The 21,800-nt window shown below is 35.7% G+C and overlaps 1 protein-coding gene across 4 annotated transcripts in view; it reads right to left on the bottom strand.

The window, feature by feature from the left end:
• Window positions 1–21,800, bottom strand: part of dennd1a (DENN/MADD domain containing 1A) — a 41,865-nt gene that overhangs the window by 11,993 nt on the left and 8,072 nt on the right. For all 4 annotated transcript variants that reach the window (XM_067424482.1, XM_067424484.1, XM_067424483.1 and 1 more), the window contains exons 3-14: window positions 11,791–11,834; window positions 9,300–9,349; window positions 9,036–9,155; window positions 8,850–8,919; window positions 7,716–7,796; window positions 4,689–4,742; window positions 2,947–3,057; window positions 2,690–2,790; window positions 2,082–2,127; window positions 1,845–1,946; window positions 1,004–1,129; window positions 702–803 (exon numbers count right to left, since the gene is read on the bottom strand). In XM_067424482.1, the coding sequence (XP_067280583.1) occupies window positions 702–803; window positions 1,004–1,129; window positions 1,845–1,946; window positions 2,082–2,127; window positions 2,690–2,790; window positions 2,947–3,057; window positions 4,689–4,742; window positions 7,716–7,796; window positions 8,850–8,919; window positions 9,036–9,155; window positions 9,300–9,349; window positions 11,791–11,834 (1,007 nt within the window). The remainder of the gene's footprint in view (window positions 1–701; window positions 804–1,003; window positions 1,130–1,844; window positions 1,947–2,081; window positions 2,128–2,689; window positions 2,791–2,946; window positions 3,058–4,688; window positions 4,743–7,715; window positions 7,797–8,849; window positions 8,920–9,035; window positions 9,156–9,299; window positions 9,350–11,790; window positions 11,835–21,800) is intronic.

Raw genomic sequence — 21,800 nt, 5'->3', positions numbered from 1 at the left:
GATCTTGTATTGTAATGCAAGAGTCAAGCACTCTGTAAAGTCTCCTACAGCACATCCCAAAGACTGTCGATGAATTTATCATGGTTGTATAAGAAATGAAAAGCTACACACTCTACCAATTATAGGGTTAGAAGAACTGTTGCCAAACATAGAACATGCCAGAAACATAATAATCACTGCAATAATGATCCAATTATTTGCTTAAACATTTGCCTATTTAAAATTCTAATTTTTGCCAGGCAGTGTATAATATTCAAGTCATTTTTAATATTTTGAAAGAGCTTTTATTTAATAGTTTACACGTTTAAGTATTCACAATTTTGTTGTGTGCCTTTTCCATTTTTATTTGGTTTGTTTGCTTTTTTAATTTCAGTTTTAGTCATTTAAGTACCAAATCACCATTATATTTTTCTTTTCTTTATTTTTTTATCTAATATTTAAAACAAAAACCATTTAAAAAGTTTTAGTTAAAAATAACAACACTAAAGTCTGATGTTTTAAACAAAAGGTGCCAATATAACAGACAAAACAAGAAAATGCCTTAATGTGCATGAGATGTACTTGAAACATTGGTAAAAAGACAACAGCTGGTTGTCCTAAACAGCTTAGACCAAATCAAGCTATATTTATAATAAGCTTTATATAAAAACAATAAAGGTCTATTGCATGTATTTCGATAGCTAGGTAAACGTGAGGAATACCTGTTTAAAGAACTGTAGTTGGATTGCGTTCTGGAGAAACTGTCTCATTGTGCTGGATCTGTGTGTGATGAATGTTTCCTCACTGAAAGTGATTGGCTCCTCCTAAACATAACATGTGAAGCAGAAAAACATGCAGCATTTATATTCACAGAGCTACATGGTCTTATCCACTAGATGGCACTGTCTCCCAGCTAGCCTAAATATCTTGCACATTCAACTGCACAAATGCCCCATTAAATGCTCAGAGCCAACATTTATGACCTTTTGGATCAAGTCTAAACTTCATTCTGAACCTGTCTCACCGGTTCAATGTGCAGCGCGTTCCTGTAACTACCAAACAGAGCTGCCTGCGCCTTCAGAAACGCCCTGGCCACACCGTCTCCTGTCGTTGAGGAAACTTTTCTTAGGCGATTCTTTAACGAAGAGACCTACAACACACACAAACGCACACACACACACATATATATCACATATATCACCATTATAAAGATATTTTGTTAACACTTTACAATACAGTCTCAATTGTTATTATGAAACAAACAATGAGCAATATATTTTTATAGCATTTATTAAAGTGTTCGATTACGCTGTTTTAAAGCTTCCAAACTTTTGGAGGTAATGAATATTAATATATATATATATATATATATATATATATATATATATATATATATATATATATATATATCTTTTCTCACAGTGTCTGAAACTGTTCCATAAAGGATGCAGGTTTCTCCAAACCACAAGAGCTTCCGAGAACTTTTAGATTTTAAACAATGTATAGGTAAATGTAGAAATTGCCATTAACTAAGATGAATAAATGCTGTAGATGTATTGGTCATTGTTAGGTCATGTAGTAACCTAATGTTAACAAATGAAACCTTCTAGTAAAGTACCTATAGTTCTATATCAGATCATCTTGTCATATAAAAATAAACACTATGGCACAAAAGTGATCAGACTTTTTATACATTTATTTAATGTTTTATTTGTATAGGGACAGATACAATAAACATAGATAAAACTGGGACAACAGCCACCCAATGCATGCATAATAGATCTTGTAGCTAAAGCTAATTTGCAACACTGATTTTTAAACTAACTGAAGCCTTTGTGGAGATCTGCTTATGCTTATTTACTTACCACATCATTGGGAAGGCTTTGCAGGTCATCAAACGGTGTTTCAAGAGTGTTTGTGTCTACATTGAGAAGTACCACATCATCTATAGCCATACCTCGCACCCTCTGTTACAACAAACACAGATACACACAAAACGTTCTAAATACAGACTAGAATTTAGCTATGCTATAACCAGTAACTGCAACATGGGAAAATCTGATAATGCGGTTAAGGTCAAATAAAAGAAAGCAATCAGTCACCTCCATTAGACTGGAATGCACTCCGATGAGGTACGGCATTGGAGCGCTAACAAAGAAAACACACCACAAATAAGTATACCTTATGCTTTTTAAGATGTATAATTATATACAAACACGTATTTCTAATTTCATATAATTTCTTATCAAAGATTTCTACAAAAACATTAAAACCACAATATTTAATTTTTCACGAGAGGTCGCTTATTCTAAATAAATGCATAGTTTGATGATGCATTGATTTCGCAGAGCTTTTGTTATATGCTTTTTTAATGTATTATTTTAAACAGTTTTACTGATTTTTTTTTTAATCAAATAAATGCAGCCTTGATGAGCATAAGAGACTTCTTTCAAAATCAAAAACTCTTACCTACTCCTTTTATATTGTTAATTTGTTTTAGAATTAAAACATTTTAATCTTAAATATTGTTAATTAAAAAAAAAAAATTTAAACTACATCTTGTAAAGACAGTGTCACTAGAAAAAAAAAAGTTAATAAACTGGGCCAAATAATGACTTAATTAAGATATAAAAAATTGAAGTGAAGTAAAAACAATAGATACGGTAGGTTCTTCACAAGTATAGATGTATAAATGTGTGTGTGTACTCACCAGCAGTAGTCTATTAAATGCTGTGGCAGGACTGGAATGTAAACATGCTGCCAGTACATGGGATATAACATGGCTGCTGCGCCATGAACACATGCGGTTAACTGAGAGAGAGAGAGAGAGAGAGAGAGAGAGAGAGAGAGAGAGAGAGAGAGAGAGAGAGAGAGAGAGAGAGAGAGGTGGGGGGGTTGTTAATACCCCTAAAACAAGTAAAGAAGCGAACAATGAAAGCGAGAGACTGCGGTAGAGATGTTGCTTACAGTGCTCAGCTTGCTGCAGCTAATGAGGATTCGTCTTTCGTACAGCATGCTAGCGTACAGATGGAGCATGTTATTCACATCCACTGCTACGAAATACTCGGTCAGATTTCTCTGCAAATAAAGAAAAAGAATAACAAAATCAGAGCAGTTAAAACATTTTGCATGAGTTCCAAAGTATTATGGCTTAATGACAACTAGTCATTTTCACAAACGATCTTTGAAGTTTTAAAGGGGTGATGAATTGAAAAATCAACTTTCTCTTGAGCTTTTGATGTATAAAAGGTCATGGTAAGATAAGAATATCCTGTAAGTTTCAGAGCTGAAACTTCCTTATTAGTCAAAGAAAAGCTTTTAAACACCAGGCCCAGCAAACGATCAATCTTTAAATTTGCTTCCCTGTGACGTCAGAGAGCAGTGAAACGCCACCTCAACAGAAGAAGAACGCCTAATTCTGTAGCCCTCCCACCGACTCGCACATGACGTTACATAAATAACATAGGTATATGTGAAGCTAAATCAGAGCGAACTTCCAAGCAATAAACATGCTATTGAAGATTAAAAGATAGTGTGCAGTTCCTGTTTGTGGAAGAACACAGTTGCTGCATAAGCCTCCTTCAGATTCCAATATTAGAAATGCAATTTAACTTTTAAATGCAGTTTGATTTTTAATGAAGTTCCAGCTCACGTGGGGAAGACATTGCATTTGTTCGCTTCATTTCACCGTGGATTCGTTTGTAAATAAGAGACTGGATTTTCAGACGGAATGAGATCAAAAACAATGCTATGCTTTCTATATTGGATCTGACAGGAATGGTGCAAAAAAATATGTTATGTGTAATAGTATTGCATTGTTGCAGATCGTTTGATATCTATTGATTATGTGTATGTGTTTGACTAAACAACAAACCACGCTATCACAGGCTGGAGTATCCTTTATCCTTTTTTTGAGGTGCTGTTGGTTCATTGTCCTGCGATCCGGGATCAGGTTCGCAAAGTGCGATGTCCCGGGGCTAACGTTAATGTGTTTTCCATTCGGGCTCGCAAAATGTATCACTGGCCTGCAGATGGGCTTAATATATATATCTTAAATAGTGAAATAACATTTCTTTCTTGGTGTGCGTTGTTCACTCTCGACTTGGAAAAATACAATTGTGGAACTTCTGAACATGCTGATTTGTCTGCAGTGAAGTTTTGCTTATGCATGTACTTGGCTTGTTAGTGATGCATAGTTGGTTTGCGGTTATATCCACCAATCGGGCAGGCCAAGTAATAAAAAATAACATTCCAATTAATTGTGGGTGGATGAGAAAAAAATCATTGTGTTTGTTTGATAAAGAAATTTTGCTAGCCCTGTGGACGAATCATTTTTACACGTTTTTCAAAACAATTCCCACATGTACTGATGGGGGAGCCGAAGATCATTATAATATGCAAAACTGTTATACAAGCAAAGCAGTCAGCGTTTACTTCCAAGTCTCCAATTCGGCCATAAAAACGAGCTTTCCATGAGAGAGGCTAAAAACCAGGGTAGAAAATAGCCTATTACTTATTCATTATGATGTTGTTGAATGTAAAAGCCATGTGAACGTCATAAGCTGACCTCAGACAACAGTATACAAAAATAAAAAAAGCCAGTTCATGACCCCTTTAAATGGGTATTGTCCGAATAACTATATATTAACTATTGTATAAATCTGTAATTTCTGCATTGTGACTAATAGGGTGAAGGTTACAAGACTTACATTTTCAGGTATACTGGGTAATTCTCTAGGATCAGGCACTGTGAAAAACAAATGCTAGAGAGGGAGAGAGAGAAAAGTAATTAGCTTTATACAATTATTATACAAAATATTCTAATATGAACATCATGTATGTGTATTTCTGTATATCAGAGGTCTTCACGGGTCCTCTTAAATCAGAAAACCTGAGGTCTGACCTGAGTAAGTTCGGGTCTGAAATTTACAATAATCTAGCCATCCAAGAGTATGTGTGTGGAGATATGCTACTGAATATTAACATAACTATAATTTTCCTAGTGATTTGAGGTGAAACATTAGGCATTTGAGGGGTTTATCTACTTGGAAGTGCTCGACCAAATGGAAACAGAATCACAGAAAACCACATTTTAGGATCAGATTTATGTTAAGACATGTTCGATGTCATCCGGTCAGATGTCCAGGTATCGGATATGTATCTTATTTTAAAAACACATTTGATTTGGCTCAGAAGGGATGCGAAAACAATCGGATCTGCTGCAGATTTTTGTGTTTACACATGAGCTTCCAAGACACCACAAGGTGAGAGCGACACGTTTGTCCACAAAGCTTTCTATTGTAAGCAGACATTATATACTGTAAGAGATTGCAATGCACACACAGAAACATTCAGGAGTAGAGCAACTTGTTTTCATCCTTTGGCCTGTGAATAATATAAATAAAACTGCTTTGCTACTAAAAGCTACATTATATTTCTTAACAATGAGTTAATAATTTAGCTGTTTAAATTATTAAACTCACAGCTTCCCTAATATATAGAGATGCTGTACAAACACAGGCCATACTCACATCTCTCTCCCTCTCTGTTATTTATTCAAATTCATTCAAATAGCCTGAATGAATAGCCTGAACTATTTTTCCCTTCAAAATTCTAGATCTAAATGAACCGTAGATCAAATAAAAGAAAATTACTGCTATTTTCTGGTTGTGCCACAAACATCCACGACAGCATTTAAATTATCCATTCTGGCAAGCAATTCTGGTGCCACACGATATGAATTTAATAATTTTACAGGGACAGTTGACCCAAAAATGAAAATTCTGTTATCATTTACTCACCCTCAAGTTGTTCCAAACCTGTATGTGTTTCTTTCTTTTGCTGAACACAAAGGAAGATATTTTAAAGAATGTTGGTAACCAGTCAATAGCTACCATCAACTGTCCTGTTCTTTAAAATATATTTGATTGTGTCCAACAGAAGAAATGTATGGAACAACTTGAGGGTGAGCAAGTAATGACAATTAAAAATTTTGGGTGAACTACCCTTTTAATAGCATGGCTATTTAAAACCTGAGGCTTTAACCATGTCCATAGTAAAGCGATCAGCAACAAAATCATTTTGGGAGGGGATTAATGTAACACAGAAACGGGATACCAGTCATGTCTTAAGTTAATGCAAACTGGAAAAAATTGGTTATGGTCAAAAGATTAGATCTGTGCATTAAAGGGTTAGTTCACCCAAAAATGAAATTTATTTCATTAATGACTCACCCTGAAGTCGTTTCACACCCGTAAGACCTCCGTTCATCTTCGGAACACAGTTTAAGATCTTTTATATTTAATCCGAGAGCATGTGCAAGTGTATGCACACTATACTGTCCATGTCCAGAAAGGGAATAAAAACATCATCAAAGTAGTCCATATGAGACATCAGTTAGTTAATTAGAATCTCTTGAAGCATCGAAAATACATTTTGGTCCAAAAATATAAAAAGCTATGACTTTATTCAGCATTGTCTTCTCTTCCCTGTTTGTTTTCAAACCTCAGATAAAGATTTGAACGCGCTAAACAGCGACCAGGACCGAGATAGGAGACCCCTGTTCTAATTAACCAACTGATGTCACATATGGACTACTTTGATGATGTTTTTATTCCCTTTCTGGACATGGACAGTATAGTGTGCATACACTTGCATATGCTCTTGTACTAAATATAAAAGATCTTAAACTGTGTTCCGAAGATGAACGGAGGTCTTACGGGTGTGAAATGAAATTAGGGTGAGTAAATAATGACACAAATTTCATTTTTGGCTGAACTAACCCTTTAAGCCTTGCAATGTAAACGCAGCCCAAATGCAGTTGGAACCAGTGTTGTGCAAGTCACTATCTTCAATTGTGTAGTTAGATTCCTGTATAAATTACTCTCTCCAAAAGATATACATTTACTTCTAAACAAAATCCTATATCAACCTCGGCTAATGAAGTGATCAAGGATAGACATGAAATTGCTCTTTTAATTCATCCAAATAAATAATATGAAACTACATCAATTATTCGTATTACCTGACCAGTAATTACAGTAAGTATTGTATGTGAGAAGGATACTTAAAAATTTGCATTTTAAAGTCAGACTTTACATTTTTATGTTAATTCCGCCTTTAAACAGTATTTAGTTAAATTACATCAGAAGTAACTGTAATTACATTACAAAACCAAACAAAACAAATAATGGAAAAGGGAAAAGTTATTACTTAGTAGCTAGTTACACCTAACATTGGTTGGGAACAAACTAATGAACCAAATAAAATGAACAAAAAATAAACTATAACTGTATATTTTCAACATTTTGTGAAAAATTCATGGAAAACATTTTCCTACATTTTTGACACAGATCTACACAAAGGCTATAGGATAAGTGGTCTGGCAACATGGGTTAAAAAAAACGTGGCAAATGTAAATGTTCCGAAGAAGGATTAGACAGCGAATTTCATTTATAAATAAGGTAAGAAGATGAGCATAACTTTTAAATCTACACCTGCCATGCTGTTTTTTGTATGTCATTTCTGCCACTGGCAGACTGTGTGCAGACATAGCTGCTTTCTACATTTATTTTTTTATTTATTCATTTAATCAGAATTTAATTCATTTATTCATTTAATTTTTCTTTTTTTAAATGCATTTATGCACGTCGGTTTGAGTAGAAAGTGATTTGGGTCGATCAGGTCAAGTGCAGATTTTAGAGCCCGAGAAGACTGTGTATTGTACTGTATATTACCACACTCAAATGCACAGGCACTCCAGGATCAGGAACGGTTAACGCATGTAGAGACTCTAACAACTCTCTCCATTGACTGTCCTATAACACAAAGACACACCGATTATAAACAGCAGGTCCCACATGCAAATTTTTGCTATAAAAATTATAAGATGTTGAATCACTTTAACTTAGCATTGCTACATTGGTTATATGTGTGACTTTGCTACACTTCTGGGGTCAAAAGAGCTAAAAACATTTCCTCAGAAATCATTTACACTATCAGTTTGAGGTCAGTAAGATTTTTTTTTTCACATGACACATGATTTTTTCACATGATCCTTCAGAAATCATTTTAATATCCTGATTTGCTGCTCATAAAACATTTATTATTATTATCAATGTTGAAAAGAGTTGTGCTGCTTAATATTTTTGTAGAAACCATGTCAAATTTGAGAAATATTTGATGAACAGAAAGAGCAAAAGTGCAGCATTTATTAGGGGTTCAAGCACAAAATCGAGGAGAAGTTGACAGAGTATGACCCTGATTGGCCAATAGCTGGCGCTACAGCGATCAAAAGCGCAAAAGGGCTCATAACTCCTAAACCGGTCGTCATAGACTCAAGTGTCTTATATTTTATAATAAAAATCTTGTAATATTATAAATGACTTTACTGTCACTTTTGATCAATTTAATGTTTCCTTACTGAATACAAGCCTACATTCATTTTAACAAAATTTGACTGACCCCAAACTTATTAAAAGTACATCTGAGTAAAACTAAGAATGTCAGTAACCAAACAGTTAACTGGAGCCGTTGACTTACATAGTATTTTTGTTTTTCTACTATGGAAGTCAATGGCTCCAGTTAACTGATTGGTTACTGACATTCTTCAAAAAATCTTCCCTTGTGTTCAGCTGAAGAAAGAAATTCATACAGGTTAGAAACAACTTGAGGGTGAGTAAAGGATGACAGAATTTTCATTTTAAAGTGAACTATCCCTTTAAGTATTTCAAGGTAACTGTAATTAAAGCATTAATGTAAAGTAGGAGTATCAGTGAGAAATCCTGATTTACATGGCTAATTAAATATATAATTCTCAATGTGTGTATACGACACAGACATATGAGTGTTGTCATACATGCTCCACTGACCTGTCCTTTGGTTGTGTAGTCTGCCAGGATATTCAACAGCTTGTAAAACACCTCAAACCAGGGCAGGTAGCTGAACAGAGACAGATAGACTACAGTTAGATTAACTTGATCTGCAGGAGGTGGATGACAAATGTTTTTCTTTTAAATGAAAATTAACTCGTACTCTAAAAAAACAACAATTTGTACCTGAGGATGCAGTGGCAGCTGTGAGCTCCTGATGAGAGGCGACAGAAACCAAAGCGCTGTTTACTCTCGATATCCGTTAGAACAAAGGTAAAGTTCTGCCCCACCTGGCCCACTGTCATACTGAAAAACAAAAGTACAGCGCATCAAGGTTCAAGAGGGGCTGGAATTAGTCCAACACAGCCAATGCTGGAGGCATTTCATACGAGACTGTAAAAATGCCGTTCCTCAATAACTAAACAGATTAAACATTGCATGTAACATTACCTGTCCATATTGAAGGGGAAACAAAACTTTGGGATAGTCTGTAGCGTTTCCTGAAAACAGATTGAGAGAAAGAAAGAATTTATACACTACCAGCCAAAAGTTAATATTGTGAAATATTATTACAATTTAAAATGACTATTTTCTATTTGAATATATTGTCAAATGTAATTTATTCCTGTGGTGTAAAGCTGTATTTTTAGCATCGTTACTCCAGTCTTCCCTGTCACACTTCTAATATGCAGATTTGGCTGTGAATTATCAATTATTATTGGTGGTCAATTATTGATAATGCTTCTTAAAAAAGAAAAAAAGAAAAATCATTAAAAAAAAATAATAATTCTTCGATGAATATAACAGCATTTATTTGAAAAGGAAATCTTTTGTAACATTATAAATAAAAGTAAATACATTTATTGTCTTAAATCTTACCCAAAAATGTTGAATTTTAGTAAATCACAGTATATGAAGCAGCAAAACTTTTTTAAACAATTAATAATAATTTAAAAAAAATGTTTCTTGAGCATCAAATCAGCATATTAGAATGATTTCTGAAGGATCACGTGACAAGGAAGACTGGAGGAATTATGCTGAAAATTCGGCTTTGGGTCACAGGAATAAAACAGTTGTTTTAAACTAATAATATTTCACAAAGTACTGTTTTTACTGCGTTTTTGATCAAATAAATACCTTCTACCTAACTTCTTTAAAAAAAAAATTATTAATCATAACTATGCCAAACATTTGATTGGTACTGTACACTGAAACCTAATTATTAACTTCATTCACACAAAAGGCCAACATGTACAGGTGACAATGTGTGTTGAACTACCATAGTATCTAAACCCTCGTGTACGAGCGGTCGCTCCGGTACCTCTCCATATGGACTTGAGCCCCCAGGGGTGTGTGTACGTGAGTGTGTGTGTTTTCGTGCCCTCATCTGTGTCAGGAGTTAGGGATTATCCCTGGAACAATAGCAAGACAGAGGAGAGGGAGGTGACACAGCCCAGATTACAAAGCTTCACCGCTGGGTACCGACACCCAGATCGTCCTCAGGGACCACTGGACCCAACAATCAGGGTGAGTAAAGCTGCGTCTGTCTGTGTGTGCACTAAGACGCTGGGAAATTACAAACAACTGGTACACACTTCCAGTTATACGCACATGCCAGCTTTAGTAGGTGATATCGTCATGACAAAGCATCATTAATGTTACAAACCAATTTCTCTGTCCAAAATTGCTTCTCAATCCCTATTTAATGCATTATAGAATCCTTGATTCCCCCAATCTTAATTTTTTTTAAGACATCACTCACCAGTTAATTTTAAAAATGTAATACAGTATAATTTGTATTTATTTATATAACTACTGTTCAAAAGAAAGCTATACTTTTATTCTGCAAGGACGCATATTTATAACATTACAAAAGATGTATATTTTAAACAAATGAAGTTCTTTCTATTCATCAAAAACTCCATCACTGTTTCCACTAAAATATTAAACTGAAGTAAACTGAACAGTTTTCAGCACTGATAATAATAACGACGAAGAACATTAATGAAGATTAAATAAGAAATCAAATCATCATATTGATCTTCATATTAGATTAAAGACTGGAGTAATGATGCTAAAAATTCAGCTTTGATCACAGGAATTATATAAAAATATATATGTTGTAATAATGTAATAAATGTATACTTGGTGAACAGAAGATACTTCTTTCGCATGTGATGTGGTTGTGCACAAGTATACATTTATTAATACAATTATTTATTATTAGAAAATAACAATTATAATTATGAACAATATATTTTTTCAATACGTTTTTGTTAAGATGTTTAATTCAAATGACAAAATAAAAGTTAGCACATAAAAGTAACATGTTAGTCTAGTTAATGCTGCTGATTTTTTCACGTGATCCAGGTACAAAAAACTGCTCAACACAGATAAGAGCGTTAAGAAGATATCAACGGTTGCTGACGGTCATCAACTTCAGAGCACTCTCGGGTACAGAGTATTTAAACATTTGCATCATGCATTTGCTTGCTACTTCCCCATATAATGTGTCATTCACTGTTAAGTATGGAGTAAGCAGATCTTGGATCCACCAAACGCATATTTTCTTTAATTTCCTCTTTGTAAGCCTGAGTCTGAATCTTAGGTAAGTTTGGTAAAACTGTATAAAGACGGTGTTTGGTAACGTGGACCCTCTTAGAGAATTACACACTCTCTAGTGGTTTAAAGTCCATCTGCCAGAACAGGTGCTCATTGCATTATCACTGAGGTGAACAGCAATTATGAGATCCCCACCCCAACATCCCCAGAGAAAGGAGAGAGAGAGAGAGAGAGAGAGAGAGAGAGAGAGAGAGAGAGAGAGAGAGAGAGAGAGAGAGAGAGAGAGAGAGAGAGAGAGAGAGAGAGAGAGAGAGAGAGAGAGAGAGAGAGAGAGAGAGAGAGAGAGAGAGAGAGAGAGAGAGAGTAATGAAGCGCAAACCTGGTCAGCGTATGTGTCGGGGAAACTCCTTCGTACTTCTGGTCCTGAAAATAACCCATAAATCAAATTATTAACAATATATAGACAAATGCACAGATAGAAAAGGTTTATATAAGTTTTCTATACAAGCATGGCGTCCACATGTTGCTAACCAACCTCATCACTATTATCAGACAGTTTCAGATGCAGAATACAAAACTTTGTTTTTTTTTTCTTCTTTGGTTTCACGTGTAACAATGAAGGATCACAATAGGATCAGAAACATTTATAGAAAGTAAATGGAATCAATTTTGATTTCATCTAGATTATAAGATACTCTCAGCCAAAATGCATCTCTGAGCACTATATACAGTATGTAACAATTATCAAACTTTCAAAACAAACCCTCCATAGTGACGGGTTTTATGTTATCTGGAAGTTCCCCTGTAAAATCTAAATGAGGGTTGAGATACTGATGCAACACTTGTGGGCTGATCTGAAAGGATTTCCGCTGCTTTCAGTGGGATGTGTGACTGTGAGTGGATGTGTGGGACGACATCATGGAACGGCTTGTCTCAGGAGAAAAGACGCTAGATGCTTTGCTCCTGCTGCCCTCATCAAACTATAAGGTCACTAAGCAACAGTTGCCTAGAGGTCTGCATTGGGGGACCTCTCAAACAGCTCTTTAAAGACAAGACTTTAAATATTACTAACGACTTTAAATATACAAAGATGGTGCACTTATTATGAATGGGAGAAAGTGCAACACACTATATTGTGGAATAAGTTTTACCTTCTAAATAACAGAGCCAATATGCTATTGGTAAAGTCATTGCATCACTGCAGCTGTTGTTAGAAGCTCCGGTTGCTATAGAAACACTCATGCTGTGTCCCAATTCACATACTATCCATCCTAGATATATATTTTTCGAAATTAGAATTAGTGTCCCCCAAATTGTAGTATGTTAAAACCCACCCTTCTACTGTCACTCAAAAACTCAAATCATATCTTTCGTCTTGCATTTGAATAATTAGAGATTTTGCGATGCTTCTCAACAACCCGGAATAAGAATAACAGGCGGCTGTTAGTTTTCCAATGAAAAAAGAATGTTTTTTTTTTGTTTGTTTTTTAATTAACAAGCAATTAGACGAGAGTTAACGAGCTGCTGCGCTAGATTTTGGTACCGTCTTTTAGTGTTAGGACAGGCTAGGTTTGATGTTAGCTCCTAGACCAAGATAATGCTAACCATTGCAATGCTCTATGGCTGAATGTAATGCATAATAGCACAATCAGGTCTTTTCTGCATTGTGATTTTTTTTCCCCCGGCCAATAAGTAGGGCTGGGACGGTATGGATTTTTTCTTACCGCAGTTGAAAAGCAAGAAATTCCCGCGGCTCAGCAGTAAACCGCTTTTAAACCCTGATGCCACGCCCCCTGTTGCGCATCTTGTTGTGAGTGCAACACACACTAATTGTCTTCTGTAGCTTGCTCTGTAAATTAAATTGAGAGTATAACTATGCATGCTATTTTAATATATATATATATATATATATATATATATATATATATATATATATATATATATATATATATATATAGATATATATAGATATATATATATAGATATGAGAGAGAGTGTATATAAATACATTGTATTTATATATACACTAACACAAATATCAACAACAGATCTATCTATTTATTTAATAATTAAATGTACTATAAACTAATTATATTTGACTCAATTAATGCAAATATTGTTTGCAAATTGTCCCTAAAGGAAAACTAGAATGAGACCTAGAATTTCATTCACTGTTTCGTTTCTTTATGTATGTTATTAAAAAAACAAAATAAAAAAAATTGGTCCCCCCAATGTTCAAAACATGGTTATGGCTTTGGCACCTAGTAGCACTGCATCCTTCAAATCTTTGAAGTCTTTAGTTTATCATATTTATAAAAGAGAGATAAGCTGTTGTACCGATTCTTTCTGAAAACAGCTGAACTCGTGTATGTGTGTAATGGGCGGAACTAAAGACCCACAAGCACACACACACACACACACACACACACACACACACACACACCATCATAAAGGGCCATACTCTGAAGGAAAAAAAAAAACGTTTTTTTTTTTTTTTTTGGGGTGGGGGGGGTGGGGGGGTGGGAATCCATCTCTTTCTTTAACAGTGTAAATAAGTCAGACTGCATGAAATAGCATAAACAAAGTTAACACTTTTGTCAAATTGACTTCACAACACTACACTAAAATGTTAAATATGTTCAGTAAAAATATCTCTATACTGTTTTTGCTGGATAACCAGTCATTGCACTATCTGGTAGAATTTGTTATTGGTTTTGAAGTCATTATTCATGTATTTTGAATAAGGTCAGCTTTTGACACATCTCCAGTATGCATCTTTGCTGTGGAATTTTTCCATATATTTCTCTGGACAAATCTGACGAACTATATTCAGAGAATATAGCTCTGCATATATATAGACAGTTACGACTAATCATTTCACATCGGCTGTTTACATCTGCTTTTAAAATATTATGAGACCATGTCTTAAGTTTTAATAAAGCTCTGGGCTGATGAGAATGACCTATGCAAGGCTGTCCTTGCCTGATTTTCACATCACAGGCAAGAGATTTCAAAAGATATTTAAATCTAGATAATGTGAAGCTAACCTTGCCCCTCAAACCTGCCTTCATTTGTAAAAAATAAACTCTGTCACCCTACAATAAAAAACTCCCAGTAGACCAGTTAATTCCAAAGTGTTTAGCATGATATTTCTGATCTTTTCAAAGATGAACATGAAGGAGAAAAAAACCTTTCAATTTATCTCAAATATACACGTCATAGAGGTACAAAGTCATTTCCACCAACAACTTTAAAATGTTTCAGAAAAGCCAGCCAATTTAACAAGATAAATAAATGTGATTTAACTATAAATAATAATAATAATAATAATAATAATAATAATAATAATAATAATAATAATAATAATAATAATAATAACAAGCAGCCATTATCGGGGCCAAGCGCAAAGAAGAAGACAAGACATGCCAGCATGGCTGGAAGTCTCAAGCCAACTGCAACAATGAGCCATTAAGGACCTATTAAGTTGATTTTAGGCAAAATAGCAGTCAAATTTTAAATACAGTCAATAATAATGGTTTAATGGTTTATCACTTTCGACCAATAGGTGTCACTGTTACGAAACTGATGTGGTTTAGTCAGATTGAGATGACAATGACACATGCAAAGTTTGGTGTCAATATGTCAAAGCATTGCAGAGATACAGCCTCAAGAGTAATTTTTGCATCATGGCTCAACTCTGTTGCAGTGGTATATGAAAACTGTTTTGTCTATCAATCCGAAATCCATAACTATTTGTCAGCATGGTCTGAAGACGATACGGATCAATTTTGGTGAAAATCGGACAAACGGTCTAGGATGAGTTTGAAAAAGTAGATTTTTAACAAATAACAAGATGGAGCACAGATATGTTTGCAAAATATGGCAAAATTGGTATCTATCTTCTCGGCATGAGCCAATGAATGTATTATGACCAGTCTCATTACAATAGGCTAATTTCATCAAAAGTTATTAGCATTTTTGTACATTTTATTACAACTTTTGACCACAAGGTGGCGCTGCCCCGAAACTTTTTGAATATCTTCGGGACATAGAGCGGAAGACACATACCGAGTTTTGTAATGATACACTAGTGCATTCTTAAATTATAGCATTAGCATTTTAAACCGTAATACTGCATTGAAGTCAATGGGAATTTCATGTTTTGTTTTATTATAGCGCCACCAAGAGGCACAATCCCACCAATTTTTTTATGTGTCCTCGTAGTGAGCCCATACATATGTGTGTCAAGTTTGGTGAAAATATTTCATTTTGTTTTGGAGTTATAGACATTTATATGAAAAAACACGTAAAAAATGACTGACACCTGACTTTGATTGGATTTTACTACCCCTTACTATCAATATTTTGACATTTGGGCATTAGCGTATAGCTATCGACCTATGTTTCCGAACTTCTGAGGCTGGTTTCGTCTCGATCGGACTAGCGGTTTTGAAGATATCAGCAAATGTTTTTTAAGCGCTAAATTACAACGCTGCGCAAACCATATGCCGAAACTGGGCATGTCTTGTATCGTTGGACTCGGCAAGGATTCAGGAGCCCAAAAAAGCTACTCCCATCAAAATTTTTCACTCACACCCAAAGTTATAAGCGTTTGAAAAAAAAGAATTATCCACTAGGTGGCGCTGTTTCGAAACTTCTCAGGCTACTTCAGGGCATCGTGGTGATGACCCATACCAAGTTTCGTAACAATCCGTTCATGCGTTCATAAAATACAGCATTTTTGCACATAATTCAAAATGGCCGACATCCAAAATGGCCGACATGGTAAAATTGGATATCAGTCGACTCGGCATGACGCCCTGAATCTAATGAGACCAATTTTATGATTTTTGGATAAACGGTTCAGAAGTTATAAGCCAAAATATGCATTTTTCGTATCTCCGGACCAGTAGGTGGCGCTGCGCCGAAACGCTGCATGTTGCTTCAGGTCATGCTTGTGATGACATGTACCAAGTTTGGTTTGAATACGATAAAGCGTTGCGGAGATATAGCCTTTAGTGTGTTTTTGCAACCTCTACGTAAAATTTGTTTGTGCGTTTATTGAAAACGATTGGACGAATCAACTTAAATTCCATAACTTTTTGTCAGCATGCTATGAAGATGATCTGTTTCAATTTTCATGAAAATCGGAGCAACGGCCTAGGAGGAGTTCGAAAAAGTAGGTTTTTCAGAAAATTCAAAATGGCGGGAAAATTTGCATACCGGAAAATGACATCATAGGGTGAAATCGAATCGGCTTGAGCCAAGGAATCCGATGAAAAAAGAATTTTGTTTCTAGCCCTTAGGGGTCAAAAGTTATAAGCATAAATATGAGTGAAACTTTGGACAGGTGGTGGCGCTAGAGAGATTGAGTTAGAGGCACCAAATTTGCTATAGTGACAGCTCAGACTGGCCTCTATGAGTGTGCCAAATTTCACAACTTTTTACCATACGGTTCTATGGGCTGCCAGAGACTCCTATGGCGGAAAAAGAAGAAGAAGAAGAAGAAGCAGAATAATAAATATAGCTGCAAGCAGCCATTATCGGGGCCAAGCGCAAAGAAGAAGACAAGACATGCCAGCATGGCTGGAAGTCTCAAGCCAACTGCAACAATGAGCCATTAAGGACCTATTAAGTTGATTTTAGGCAAAATAGCAGTCAAATTTTAAATACAGTCAATAATAATGGTTTAATGGTTTATCACTTTCGACCAATCAGGGCTCTACGCTAACTTTTTACTTGAGGAGCACTTGTGCTCCTAATTAAAAAAAATTAGGAGCACAGTCAAAAATTTAGGAGCACATTCTAATCCATCAAACACATTCCAATTATATCTTTCCCATTACAGGACGATATTTGTCCTTTTAATGTCCAGGGTCATTTTTACCATTATAAGAGCAATGTTTTCTAATCTTATTAAATGTAAGTGTTAAATCTGTCAATTTCTTAAATTCAACATAATTCTGACATAATATCATTAACTTCTGAGAGTACAGCACAATTACACACACACACACACACACACACACACACACACACACACACACACACACACACACACACACACACACACACACACACACACACACACACACACACACACACACACACACAAAGCAGAACTGGACTTCATACAATCAAACACCTATGCATTTAATGCATTAATGCATGGGTTAATGTTGTATGAATGTTTTACATATAAGTTTTTGACTTTAGAAATATTTACAAATTAAACTTTAAAAGTTTAATATTTTAAATAAAAAGTCCATGCAAAGTATAAATATGAAAATGAAATCGCCAGTAGGTGGCGGCAAGTCATTCAGTCAATAGTTCAAAACACAAGATTCATTTGAATCGAATCGCTTGGAGATGTGAATCAGTTCTGGTGAGGCTTTGTGTTGTGGCTAAAACGTTGTTACTCTATATCAACTTGTCTATTCGATTTTTGTACGAGATCAGTATCACACATGCAATCATGCCAATACTCGGAGCTATAGCAAGCCGTAACTTTTGGCGCTCAGGCGCTTCATAAACAGAACCGCATGCGCCTCGCGGAAGAACATTGCAGCCGGATCTACTTTTCTCTGTTTGTGGTGAGTCCATAGACCTTAAAAAAAATACGAGTCACGCAGATATTGTGCTAATCCGCAGCGGGAATAATTTATTTTGTGTGTACAGTGATTCAGAATAAGACAAAAACCCGGTTTGGAAAAAATCTTCATGATATACTTGCTCATTATATACATTTAGTATTTTTTTTTAAACAGCATGAGTGATAAAGATTAACTCAAAGACTTTTTAAATGTATTATTAATACATTATTGTTTGATGGCATTTATGCCCCAAGCATCCGCTAATTTCTTATCTTGTTTATGATAATCCAAATGTGGTATTTCCAGTTCATTTTGATTTGGCTGTAAATAAACAGCGCGATGCGCCTGGTAAAGTGCACATGGCTGCGTCGTCACACACGTTTCACTTTGTAAACAATCGTTGTTTGAAGTGTAGTCCGTCGCACATGTTTTTGCACTTCTGCTGACTGAAGGCATGAAAAGCAGTTGATTGAAGTAGGAAACGTAGCCTATCAGTTTCTCAGTGTTGATTCACTCCGTGTTGTAGTTTTTATTTCGATTGTATTACACATCCATTCATGAGAATCGGTCGGGTCACTCGCACCGGTGCGCCTAAATATTTTTTCACAGTCGCACGCAGTAATTTTTAGGCGTAAATGCGCCCAAAATGGGCGTTATGTAGAGCCCTGCCAATAGGTGTCACTGTTACGAAACTGATGTGGTTTAGTCAGATTGAGATGACAATGACACATGCAAAGTTTGGTGTCAATATGTCAAAGCATTGCAGAGATACAGCCTCAAGAGTAATTTTTGCATCATGGCTCAACTCTGTTGCAGTGGTATATGAAAACTGTTTTGTCTATCAATCCGAAATCCATAAGTATTTGTCAGCATGGTCTGAAGACGATACGGATCAATTTTGGTGAAAATCGGACAAACGGTCTAGGATGAGTTTGAAAAAGTAGATTTTTAACAAATAACAAGATGGAGCACAGATATGTTTGCAAAATATGGCAAAATTGGTATCTATCTTCTCGGCATGAGCCAATGAATGTATTATGACCAGTCTCATTACAATAGGCTAATTTAATCAAAAGTTATTAGCATTTTTGTACATTTTATTACAACTTTTGACCACAAGGTGGCGCTGCCCCGAAACTTTTTGAATATCTTCGGGACATAGAGCGGAAGACACATACCGAGTTTTGTAATGATACACTAGTGCATTCTTAAATTATAGCATTAGCATTTTAAACCGTAATACTGCATTGAAGTCAATGGGAATTTCATGTTTTGTTTTATTATAGCGCCACCAAGAGGCACAATCCCACCAATTTTTTTATGTGTCCTCGTAGTGAGCCCATACATATGTGTGTCAAGTTTGGTGAAAATATTTCATTTTGTTTTGGAGTTATAGACATTTATATGAAAAAACACGTAAAAAATGACTGACACCTGACTTTGATTGGATTTTACTACCCCTTACTATCAATATTTTGAGATTTGGGCATTAGCGTATAGCTATCGACCTATGTTTTCGAACTTCTGAGGCTGGTTTCGTCTCGATCGGACTAGCGGTTTCGAAGATATCAGCAAATGTTTTTTAAGCACTAAATTACAACTCTGCGCAAACCATATGCCGAAACCTGGCAAGTCTGGTATCGTTGGAGTCGGCAAGGATTCAGGAGACCAAAAAACACACTCCCATCAAAATATGTCAACCACACCCAAAGTTATAAGCGTTTGAAAAAAAAAATTCTCCACTAGGTGGCGCTGTTTCGAAACTTCTCAGGCTACTTCAGGGCATCGTGGTGATGACCCATACCAAGTTTCATAACAATCTGTTCATGCGTTCATAAAATACAGCATTTTTGCACATAATTCAAAATGGCCGACATCCAAAATGGCCGACATGGTAAAATTGGATATCAGTCGACTCGGCATGACGCCCTGAATCTAATGAGACCAATTTTATGATTTTTGGATAAACGGTTCAGAAGTTATAAGCCAAAATAGGCATTTTTCGTATCTCCGGACAGGTAGGTGGCGCTGCGCCGAAACGCTGCATGTTGCTTCAAGTCATGCTTGTGATGACATGTACCAAGGTTGGTTTGAATACGATAAAGCGTTGCGGAGATATAGCCTTTAGTGTGTTTTTGCAACCTCCACGTAAAATTTGTTTGTGCGTTTATTGAAAACGATTGGACGAATCAACTTGAATTCCATAACTTTTTGTCAACATGCTCTGAAGATGATCTGTTTCAATTTTCGTGAAAATCGGAGCAACGGCCTAGGAGGAGTTCGAAAAAGTAGGTTTTTCAGAAAATTCAAAATGGCGGGAAAATTTGCATACCGGAAAATGACATCATAGGGTGAAATCGAATCGGCTTGAGCCAAGGAATCCGATAAAAAAAGAATTTTGTTTCTAGCCCTTAGGGGTCAAAAGTTATAAGCATAAATATGAGTGAAACTTTGGACAGGTGGTGGCGCTAGAGGGATTGAGTTAGAGGCACCAAATTTGCTATAGTGACAGCTCAGACTGGCCTCTATGAGTGTGCCAAATTTCACAACTTTTTACCATACGGTTCTATGGGCTGCCAGAGACTCCTATGGCGGAAGAAGAAGAAGAAGAAGCAGAATAATAAATATAGCTGCAAGCAGCCATTATCGGGGCCAAGCGCAAAGAAGAAGACAAGACATGCCAGCATGGCTGGAAGTCTCAAGCCAACTGCAACAATGAGCCATTAAGGACCTATTAAGTTGATTTTAGGCAAAATAGCAGTCAAATTTTAAATACAGTCAATAATAATGGTTTAATGGTTTATCACTTTCGACCAATAGGTGTCACTGTTACGAAACTGATGTGGTTTAGTCAGATTGAGATGACAATGACACATGCAAAGTTTGGTGTCAATATGTCAAAGCATTGCAGAGATACAGCCTCAAGAGTAATTTTTGCATCATGGCTCAACTCTGTTGCAGTGGTATATGAAAACTGTTTTGTCTATCAATCCGAAATCCATAAGTATTTGTCAGCATGGTCTGAAGACGATACGGATCAATTTTGGTGAAAATCGGACAAACGGTCTAGGATGAGTTTGAAAAAGTAGATTTTTAACAAATAACAAGATGGAGCACAGATATGTTTGCAAAATATGGCAAAATTGGTATCTATCTTCTCGGCATGAGCCAATGAATGTATTATGACCAGTCTCATTACAATAGGCTAATTTAATCAAAAGTTATTAGCATTTTTGTACATTTTATTACAACTTTTGACCACAAGGTGGCGCTGCCCCGAAACTTTTTGAATATCTTCGGGACATAGAGCGGAAGACACATACCGAGTTTTGTAATGATACACTAGTGCATTCTTAAATTATAGCATTAGCATTTTAAACCGTAATACTGCATTGAAGTCAATGGGAATTTCATGTTTTGTTTTATTATAGCGCCACCAAGAGGCACAATCCCACCAATTTTTTTATGTGTCCTCGTAGTGAGCCCATACATATGTGTGTCAAGTTTGGTGAAAATATTTCATTTTGTTTTGGAGTTATAGACATTTATATGAAAAAACACGTAAAAAATGACTGACACCTGACTTTGATTGGATTTTACTACCCCTTACTATCAATATTTTGAGATTTGGGCATTAGCGTATAGCTATCGACCTATGTTTTCGAACTTCTGAGGCTGGTTTCGTCTCGATCGGACTAGCGGTTTCGAAGATATCAGCAAATGTTTTTTAAGCACTAAATTACAACTCTGCGCAAACCATATGCCGAAACCTGGCAAGTCTGGTATCGTTGGAGTC

The sequence above is a fragment of the Pseudorasbora parva genome, chromosome 18, assembly GCF_024679245.1.
Source record: "Pseudorasbora parva isolate DD20220531a chromosome 18, ASM2467924v1, whole genome shotgun sequence".
Lineage (NCBI taxonomy): Eukaryota > Metazoa > Chordata > Actinopteri > Cypriniformes > Gobionidae > Pseudorasbora > Pseudorasbora parva.
Note: the sequence above shows the minus strand (reverse complement) of the source record. Positions and strands in the feature narration are given on the sequence as shown.